This window comes from Lathyrus oleraceus, chromosome 2, assembly GCF_024323335.1.
Source record: "Lathyrus oleraceus cultivar Zhongwan6 chromosome 2, CAAS_Psat_ZW6_1.0, whole genome shotgun sequence".
Classification (NCBI taxonomy): domain Eukaryota; kingdom Viridiplantae; phylum Streptophyta; class Magnoliopsida; order Fabales; family Fabaceae; genus Lathyrus; species Lathyrus oleraceus.
The window spans coordinates 8,701,161-8,711,439 of record NC_066580.1 but is presented as its reverse complement, the minus strand read 5'-3'; the positions used below and the strand labels follow the sequence as shown (position 1 = coordinate 8,711,439).

The 10,279-nt window shown below is 34.8% G+C and overlaps 1 protein-coding gene across 1 annotated transcript; it reads left to right on the top strand.

Annotated features, from left to right (window-relative positions):
• Positions 1 to 5,815: 5,815 nt before the first annotated feature.
• LOC127121053 (uncharacterized) lies at positions 5,816 to 6,686 on the top strand. The gene has a single exon (XM_051051670.1). The coding sequence runs from the start codon at positions 5,866 to 5,868 to the stop codon at positions 6,658 to 6,660; it is 795 nt and encodes a 264-aa protein (XP_050907627.1). The 5' UTR covers positions 5,816 to 5,865; the 3' UTR covers positions 6,661 to 6,686.
• The last annotated feature ends 3,593 nt before the right edge of the window (positions 6,687 to 10,279 follow it).

Here is a 10,279-nt window from a genome sequence, read left to right as displayed (position 1 = left end):
ATTGTGTTTATACCTTTTTTTTGATGCAACTGACTCGATTTGCTGTAATAAAAGTCATTTTACCTGTAATAAAGAAAACAATTAAAATCATTTGACCTGTACCTTTTTCACTAAGTTCTCTTTCTTTTCTTGGTTGGAATATGTTCTACATGTCTCTTAACAACACGGACGGTTGGATTGATCCAAATACCCTCATTATGATCATTTCTAATATATGAATCATTTGATATAATATTCTCATCTTGATCATTTCTGGTAAACGATTCAATCTCAACATCAATATCACCTTGATCTCCAGTGTTTTCATCAATTACTTTGTTGGAAAAAAGAACTATAGATCATTTCGTACTTTTCAGATCATTGACATAGAACACTTGTCTAGCTTGAGAGGCTAGAATAAAAGACTCATCTTTGTATCCCACCCTATTAAGATCCACTTGCAAAAATCCTGACTTATCCACTCGAATGCCGTTATTATTTTCAACCCACTTGCAAATTCCAACATGTATAACTTCGATCAATTCCATGCCTCATTAGATGTGATGTCAACTGAACTGCGTCAACCCGTTTCCCATAACAACAACCCAAGCAAGGAAATATCATTCTACTGGGGTCTTCGGCGTGCGCAACGGCAAACTTAACGAATTCTGATACCCCATTCTCGTACTCTCTCGACAATCAATTGGAAGACATCCATGTATTATCCATTACTAATTAGAATAAACAAGAAACAATTTCAGAAGAGAAACCAAAAATGGGATGAGACAAAACAATTTCGCTTTATTGAGTTAGTCTCTGTGCAGAGCATTCATGTCTCCAACAACAACCCAAAACCAAAACAATTTTGGTTTATTGAGTTAGTTTCTCAACATTTTCAGATATCTCTGACTTCAATAGCATGAGAATGTATGAACCATGCATTAAGAATTAGTGGTATGCACTAATTTGTAGCATAGTTATATATCATCATATAGTTTTTACAAAAGATAAACATTGACTAGAAAATATATATGTAGAATTGTATAATGGTCTAACTGAAAGCTAACAGAAGAATAGTCGACTCTAATTTACTCTATCAAATAACATCCATACCTAAACTTCTTAAGTTACTAGCTACGCTATGTATGCTAGAATAAATACACTCATAAGCTGCATAGTGTACCTTTGATTGGTAGAAGGTGTTTTAGATATTGCTGCCTCCTTTTTCTACATCGAGAAACAAATGGAACAGTTGGTGAAATTTAACCCATAATGCCTAGTCTCCATTGCTAGCATTGCAACACAATAATTATTGTTGAGAATACTCAATAAATGTATGAACCAAGAAAAATGAAACCAAAAATGAACAATAGCGAACGTCAGAAGAGAAACCAAGTAATATGAAGATTAGAAAAATACCTATGGTGTCAAAATCGAATAGCTAACAACGAATTAATAGAAGGAGGAAACGTCGTAGATCTAACAGAGGTGGAAGGAGAACGCCTTAGAAGTAGCGAAAATCGTAGCAGTGAGAACCCTAACGTGAAAAAGAACGAAAATAACAGAGAGTGAAATAACAAAACGCGCAGTATGTTATAATTTTAATGTTTACTAAAGGGGACCTTAGAGGGCGCTTGTGGAAAAAAAGCGCCCTCTAAAGGGGGCCTAAGAGGGCGCTTATGAAAGCGCTCTCTAAGGCTTTCCAAAAGCGCTTTATAAACTGGAAATGCACATGGACTTATAGAGCACTTTTTTAAAAGCGCCCTCTAAGGGTAACCTTAGAGGGCGCTTTCTAAAAAGCGCCCTGTATTGTTGTCCCTCTATCTCCTCCTTATTTTTTCGCTTCACCTTAGAGGACGCTTTATTACAAAAGCGCCCTCTAAAGTGCGCTGTCTATTCCAGTTGTTCGCTCCTTATTTTTTCGCTTCACTTTAGAGTGCGCTTTTGTAATAAAGCGCCCTCTAAGGTGCGCTGTCTATTCCAGTTTTTGGCGTAGTGCCATTAACCAAGGCTTTAAAGCACATGCTGTAAAAGGTGATGAACCCAAGAACTATATACCCCGTCTAGGGTTAAAGAAGAGTAAGTCTAAGGAGAATAAGGGAGCAAAAGAGAAAGTCTGTGAAAAACCGAATCAAAAATACGAGCCTCTGCATCGAAGGAAGAAAAAGGAAGAGGGATGCATGACATGGATAACTAGAGTTAGTTGGGTCCCGACAATAACTAGGGGAGATACTAGAGATTCTAGCTTGAAGGAAGCACCATATTGACTTGAGGATGTAGGTGGTCGAGCTAAATGATCTTAAATAGAGAGCTATGTGGGAGGCAATCCACGCTTTTATGCACTAATTTTTTTAATTCTTTTTCAGTTAATAAAAAGCTCACAAGGACAAAGCAAAACAAGTGTGAATGTTGGAAAAATTCGAGAAAAATCATTCAAGGAACCATGACCAGAAGGAGCCCACAAAAACCCAAAGAAACAAAATTTTCCATGTAAAAACCAAGGGCTTGCCACAGGCCATCGTAGCGGCCCTCACCCACAAAATCCTAAAATTACCATTCTCCACATTGGAACCAATTCCCTGCTACGGACCATAGCAGGGCTAATGAACAAAACTCAAATTTTTTAAAAAACCTTTTCAAATCTCTTTGGCCCCCACCCACCTCCCTCTCATCCAATCATCACCAATAACTCTTCTTTAAAACACCAAAGTCTGATTTTTAATCCTCATTAACATAAATCTTTTTCTCTTTAAATCATATCATCTCCTTCACTCTCCCACTTTCTTCCATATTTTCTCCAAAACCTCCACTGTCTTCAAAGAAAAAGCTCTCACCTTTAACCACATTCCAACCCTAGTTCCTAAACCATTTTCACAATAACTTTATCATCCACTATCCCGATCATACTTTCGGGCACAAAAATTCTAAACTATCACTTTGAATTCATTACTTCAACCATCAATGACACCCAAGAGAAGTGATAAAGGCAAGCAAGTAACGAAATCATCAAGGCCTCGGAAGACAGGAATCACTCGATCCTCCAACCATCACAACATTGTCTTTGAGGACGACTCTCAAGTGCAACAAACTATTTGGAAAATGTTTCTTGTGCAGCCACCAAAGGCATTTTAGTAGGGGTTTGATTATCTTAATAGCCGACCACCTTGGGTTTGAGTTTAACTTGTTCGAGGACTGTATTGTTGAGGGGAGGAGTAAAGTTGATATAGATGCCCTTGTGCATCAATTTGTGATTTATGTGGACGGTAACACCTATACGATGATGATCCGTAACAAGACTATTCTCGACTAGCCTAATCATAGAAAGGTAAGGATTGATATTCCAAATAATTGGCTCTATCAAGAAGTCGTACCTTCTTCGGGTAACTCGTCCGAGGAAAAGGGTGAACCCGATTCTACTAACGATGTTGCAGCTACCGAAATGAAAGAGGACATTGTTCCTTCACCCACACTTCCTACCCAAAACGATGTTGGGGCTCCAAATGTAAATCAAGATAGGTGGGAGTGGATTCGGTTGGTGTAAGCCCTAGAGGTCAATACTTTTGATACTTGTATCGAATTATTTATTAATAATAAAAGGCTTTTTCTTTATTATGGTTGTTTAATAAAGTCCCTAGAATAACTAGTCCGTTTAATGTATCAAGTATGACTTAATCATGAGATCACATTAAACATAAGGACACTATTCTTAAAGTATCCGTAGTCGAGCTTTATTGTGAAGTGGGATAACATTAAAGCATGAAGACTATTATGTTTATAGACTGATGATCACATCTCATGGATCATGGATAAGGAGTTATCAAGTCTTAAACATAGGTATGAATATTAAGAGTAATATTTATACTAGATTGACCCGCTATGAGAATACTATATAGAATGTTATGCAAAGTGTCATAAGTTATTCTCATGGTGATAATGGTGTATACCACCCTTCGACCTGAAACCACTATGGACCTATATGTATAGTCGAGTGCCTTATTGCTGATCAAACATTGTCCGTAATTGGATGACCATAAAGACAGTTGATGGGTACTCCACGAAGCATGTTAAGGGACATGAGTGACCTAGATGAAATTTGCCCATCCTGCGTAACAGGATAAATGTCTATGGACCCAATATTGAACTAGACAAGGATGACACGGTCTATGCCTTGTGTTCAATATAGACATAAGGGAAAAAGGGTAATTATGCACATTAGTATTATCACAGAAGGATTTGTCAGATCACATGACATTTTCGTGTCTTGGGTAGCAGTGATGTGTTGCTAGATACCGCTCACTATTTATTATGTTAAATACGTGATTTAATATAATTGCTAATGCCGCGAAAACCTACAGGGTCACACACAAAGGACGGATTGATGAGAGATAGAGTAACTAAGGAACACTGTAAGGTACGGTACCCTTAAGTGAATTATATAACATCGTAAGGTACGGTGTACTTAAGTAGAATACGAAATATGGTAAGGTACCACATGCTTAAGTGATTTTGGCATATTATAAGATATGGGCCATATACACTTGAGTGGGCTTTTTAGCTTGCAGCCCACACAAGTGGTTCTATAAATAGAACCCTTGTGTAGAAGCATACTTGGAGTTGCAATTTCGTTTTCTCTCTCTCTCTCTCTCTCTCTCTCTCTCTCTCACACACTCAAAGTCTTCATTCGTAGCAGCTAGCACTGAGATTGAAGGAATCCGTTCGTGTGGACTGAGTAGAGGCGTTGTCATTGTTCAACGTTTGTGATCGCTCAGTAGATCTACATCAAAGGTTATAATCTCCCGAACAAGGACCGTACAAAAAAAAGTTCTTGAAAAACTTTGATTTTGAGGAAATTAAGAAAGTATATAAAGTTAGAAGGATGAAAGGTTGGGATTAGGGACATTGGAAAAGTTTGACAATTTAGATATTACCCAAACACCCTAGGTTCTCTGAAGTAAGACGCTAGTAAAAAAAGTATAATATTATCGAAATAAATAATAAATTAAAAATGGTGTCTAAGCAACAATTTTCGACTAATCTTATATGTGATGACAAAAATAATTCCAAGTAGAAAATCATGGATTTCCACAACCAAAACAAATAGTACATCGTACATGCGGTACTGTCAACTTGAAGTCGGTCGAAACAAACAGCTTGAATAATGTTGGCACTCTCTCCTCTTTCTTGCGGCATCACCCGTCAATTTGAATGGCATGAACGCTACTTGACAACCAAACCTCAATTTGTTCATATTGAAGAAGATAAAAGTTACATATTTCTATGACAAATAATACATGACAACTAGCTACTACTACTTATCCTTGAAGTACCTATCATGTACATGACAAAATATCTTCATGAATAGATGTAATCTTTGTCATATGCCTAACATGCCATCTGCCAAATACAACTATGCACATTTATGGAAACAATTAAGCCTGTGTAATAGGGTGGGAGTGATAGCTCTGTGTAATGGACTATTGATTTTAAGGTTTAAGTCATATTTTTATGCACCTATGAACAACATTAGTCAACCTCTAATTCATATTATACTATATATAATTTGAATTAATTCTATAATACACAAGTGTATTAGGTGTTCTACCATACGCAAATATGTACATTGTAAAACATCATTTTATTATTTATGAATAGTAGAGTTAAGCTATAATAATTTGATCCCTAACATCTATTTTATGATATACCATGATTTGATTGGCCTCTAATTCTTTTCAAAAACCAACAAAAATAATAATAGAGACACCCTCTCCACACACCATTCACCACTATAAATAATGAGTCCTTCATGCCTTTAACTTACCAAACCATCTCCATATATTTACCAATCCCTCTCTAGTTTCTTTTCATTCCTTCAGAAGAGTGAACAGTATGAACACTACTTGTCAACTCAAATACCAAATCATAGCAACACTAACTCAGGGGATGAAGACTAATTCCAATCTCATTAAATTTACACAATTACTCATTACACTATCTTTATTTTCCTTCATCTTTTCACCTTCTTCCTTATTTGTTTTCCTCCATTACTTCAAATTCTATTTCTCTACTTTACCTTTTCAACTCTATACTCACAACATAGACAAGAACAGCATGTTCATCCTTTGTAATGGTCTCCTTGTTTTTGTTGGTTTAACCAAATCTTTCTCAAGTTCTTCTTGTGATACCGATGATGATAAACCTTCCAATGACTCACAATATTTATCATCTGCACAATATATTGAAGTTGAAGATGAAGAAGGTTCGCAATCTCATATCCTCGATGTTGAGGTTAATAAGCCAATGTTGGAGAGAGAAGGTGAGAAGAGAACGTGTGAATTAGATGAACAAGGTGCTGAAGAAGAGGAAGAAAAAGTAGAAGAAGAAAACATAGAAAAGATGATTTTAATAGGTGAAGAAGAAGAAGAAGAGATGAAGGAGGTAGAAGAAGAAGAAGTTGAACTATTTGATGGAGACGACGAAGTGGAAGATAAAGGATCAGAATTTGATTTCGTTGTAATTGAAGAAAACAATATAGAAGAAGAGGAAGAAGAAGATTATGTAGAAGAAGAAGAAGAAAGTTGTATATTAAGTACAGAAGAGTTAAACCAAAAGTTCGAAAATTTTATCAGAAAGATGAAAGAAGATCTAAGAATGGATGCTAGACGGCATTTAGTAATGGTCTGATTTAGTTAAAAACAACGATTATCTTATTTCTTTTGGCTATGCTTCTAGTGAGAATAATAATATTATTACCATGATACCATGCAAACAGAAAGATTTGAATATCTTTCAATTCAACTGTAAAAATGAAACAATTGTCCGAGGTAATAGTTAAAAATAAGTGTTTAAGTGTTAATTGAAAAAGTTTCTTACTTCCACGTAATATCTTAACTAACTTATTTCATTATATAACACACTAAGAATTCCTGCTGTTTTTTCTTACTCACTCTTATTATTTTATATTTTTTAAATTGTTAAAGTATGAACTACTCTTCGTTTATCTCTGTTTATCTCTACACGTTGAATTTTTTGAATATTTTTTTGAATTATCTTTAAAGAATTATTTGAATTTATCTTTGTTTAAAAATTCTTTGAGTCGTCAAAGAACCATTATTTAATTTTCTCTATAGAATTATTTAAATTTATCATCGATTTAGAGAATTATTTAAACTACTTTTTATTTGAGAATTTAGTTTTAGTGGTCAAATGATCATTATTTAATTCTCTTTGGACAATTATTTAAATTTCCCACCGTTGAGAAATTATTACGACTGATATTTATATCAGATAATATGAGTTATATTTATATCATATATATTTGATTGGTATTTGTACCATCAGAGAGTGTATTTTTAAATCAATTATCTACCGTGCGAGTAACAATCGTACAATATAGAACTTGACTGTTTTATCCTAGAGGCGTCGGGGTTGATTGAATGTTTCCATAATTTTGGGAAGTTCCACGAAATGTCTTAAAGAGAGCGACATGGTCTGTGACTTGACCAATTAATTTCTTTTGTAACAATTTTCAAAAAATGTGAAACAACAATTTTAAGATGTTTTCGAACTGTCATGACTGTCGAAGAAATTATTGGGGTTTCTTTTGTTGTCTTTGACAAATCGTTCGAGTTTGAGGGAATTCATTTCAAATGTTGGCAACGAAAAAAATTGATTTTTCTTAACCTTGAAAAAATTATTCAATGTTACGATCGTCAAATTCTCGCTGTTCCTTCTAAACCAAACGAGCAAACCAACCGTAAGAATATGTGGATTCAAATGTAACTATTAATTCTAGTGAAACTGAATCTCATGCACATATTTAAGTAATGGATTTACAACCAAAGGGAGAAATCGTCTTATAGAAAGAGAATGCATATTTCTATAAAAATCATCTTTCGAATGGACTCATAAATGATATGTAAAATTAATACATTAGTTGTGATAATGTAAAACACGTTTTGGAGAAACTAAAAAATAAGTATGATATCTAAGAGGTTGAAGCAAAAAAGCATGTTGTTAGTTGCTACCTATTGTATCAGATGGTAAATGAAAGGCCTATGAAGGCTCAAAATCACGAACTTCAAAATATTCATGAGATAATCACTTAAAGTATGTCTTATATGAATAAATTTAAATTGATGTTATTATTTACAAACTACCTCATAGTTTAAAATTTAAAAAATTTGCTTCGCTACGAAACAAAAGAATTTTCAATTAAGGGTCAGATTACTCACCTTCAAATTGAAGAAGAGCCTCAGAGACAAGATTAAAAAAGAAAAAGTCTTGGTTTTCTCAAACAACATAAAGAAATTCAGAGCGGTTCTGAAGCTATATCTGGAAAAGCATTCAGAATAAGAACTACAATGTTGTGAGTCGAATTGAAAATATGAACCCTTCAAGGGCCCTAATTGCTATGCAATAACTACCACCTCAAAGGAATGACACTGTTGTGTTCTCTCACTTTAATTATTGAAAACTAGGTCATATAGTTAAGAAATGTAAGAGCAAGCCTAATCCAAATGTTGTTGGAACAAGATTTGTTCGCATCCCTTGGATTTTGATGATAATAAAGTACTTAAAGAACAAGTGGGTATACTAACATATATTCAAGTGTGCAGGATCACAAGCTTAATATTCAACTCCGAATAGACCTGTTAAAAGCATATATGGAGAAGCAAAGTGTCTCAAATTCTAGAAGATCAGAATCTGATGATTCTGAAGGATCAGACTCTGAACGAGTTGGTTCTGCCTCTGAAGGTTCAAACTCTGATCATTGAGCTCCAGCCTCTAATGACAGCTTACACTCTAAAGGATAAATGTGTCTCTGATCTGTACTATGTACCAAAAGCATACCATACTTGTCAAATCACCAAATTTTTGGAGAGAGTCAACTAGGGTTTCATTTTGCAAGGCTCAAGGAATGATGATATGACCTCTTAAGTATGTTTTACCTTTTGGTAGATACCTAGTACTTCGAAAGATGTTGTGTACAATGTCTTTATTTAGTGGACAATGCTTCTAATTTGATACATTCTCCAACATCTCTCTTGGCATGATTCTTCACAAAGTTAGCTCTTATGTTCAACCCTCTAAAAACTCTTTCTCTAGCTTTATAAAAGGAAGCTGAAGATTTGAAGGAAGGTTACAACTCTACAACATAACAACTTAACATCAGAACATCTTGAGCATAAGTTTGTGCTATTATTTATAACTGTTATTACATAAGATGTTAAGATTTCTTATCCTTTTGTATCTTAGAAATCTTAAGAGTTAAAAACCTTTGTGGTTGTTGTACAACTATTATACTTATGATTGTGTATCAAAATATAGTTGTTATCATTTCTACTGAACAATTTATTTAAAGTAGATGAAGTCTCTTGTAAATTAATTGAGCAGGGAAAGTCTTATACTTGTGTGTATAAGCAAAAGAAGTCTCTTACCTATGTGCCTGAGCAAGTGAAGTCTCTTTCAGGTGTGATTGAGCATAAGCCTCTTGCAGGTGTGCTTTAGTAGAAGTCTCTTTCAGGTGTGATTGAGTGAGTTGAAGTCACTTGCTAGTGTGCTTGAGCAAATTGTAATCAGTCTAACTATAGTAAAAATCTCGTGTTGAACAAGGGGACTGAATTACTCTCAGTTGAGGAGAGGAACCATGATAAGTCTTTGTGTGTTGATTTACTTGCTTATGAACTTTATCATTCCGCTGCTTACTATTTTGTGTTCAGACTCTGAACTTATTCAGAATCTAAAACTCTTCATCAGAAGCCAAAAGTGAAAAAGCTTACACAATTAAACCCCAACTTCTTGTGTATTTTGCTCACCTTCAGTTGGTATCGGATCACGGTCTGTGCTAAACACTTCACCATGGTACAATAAACGATCTTGAGAAAAATTCTTTCCCTATCATGAAAAGTGTTCCTTATGACTGTAATACTAATGAGAAAAGTCATTATTCTGCTAAAAAACCTTCATTTAGTTGTGATTCCACCCAGTTCGAATGGTGAAAACCAAAATGTACACTTACATCATTAGCCATGGTGGTGAACTATGGGATATCCTTGAAGATGGCATTGACATGGCTGTCAGGCTCCACCTCACTCGGAATACATAAAAATCATTGATAAGTCTATTGCTAAGACTATTTTTGAATCCCTGTGTTCTACCTATGAAGGGAACCAACAAGTAAATGAGGCTAAGGATAATCTTCTTATTCAGCACTATGAATTGTTTAGGATGAATGATGATGAAGACATTGAAACCATGTTTTCTAGGTTTCAAAATCTTGTATCAGGCTTTCAGGTCCTAA

What these genes read in the sequence shown, in the direction of transcription:
- LOC127121053 (XM_051051670.1), top strand. Translation starts at nt 5,866, where the DNA reads ATGAACACTACTTGTCAACTCAAATACCAAATCATAGCAACACTAACT.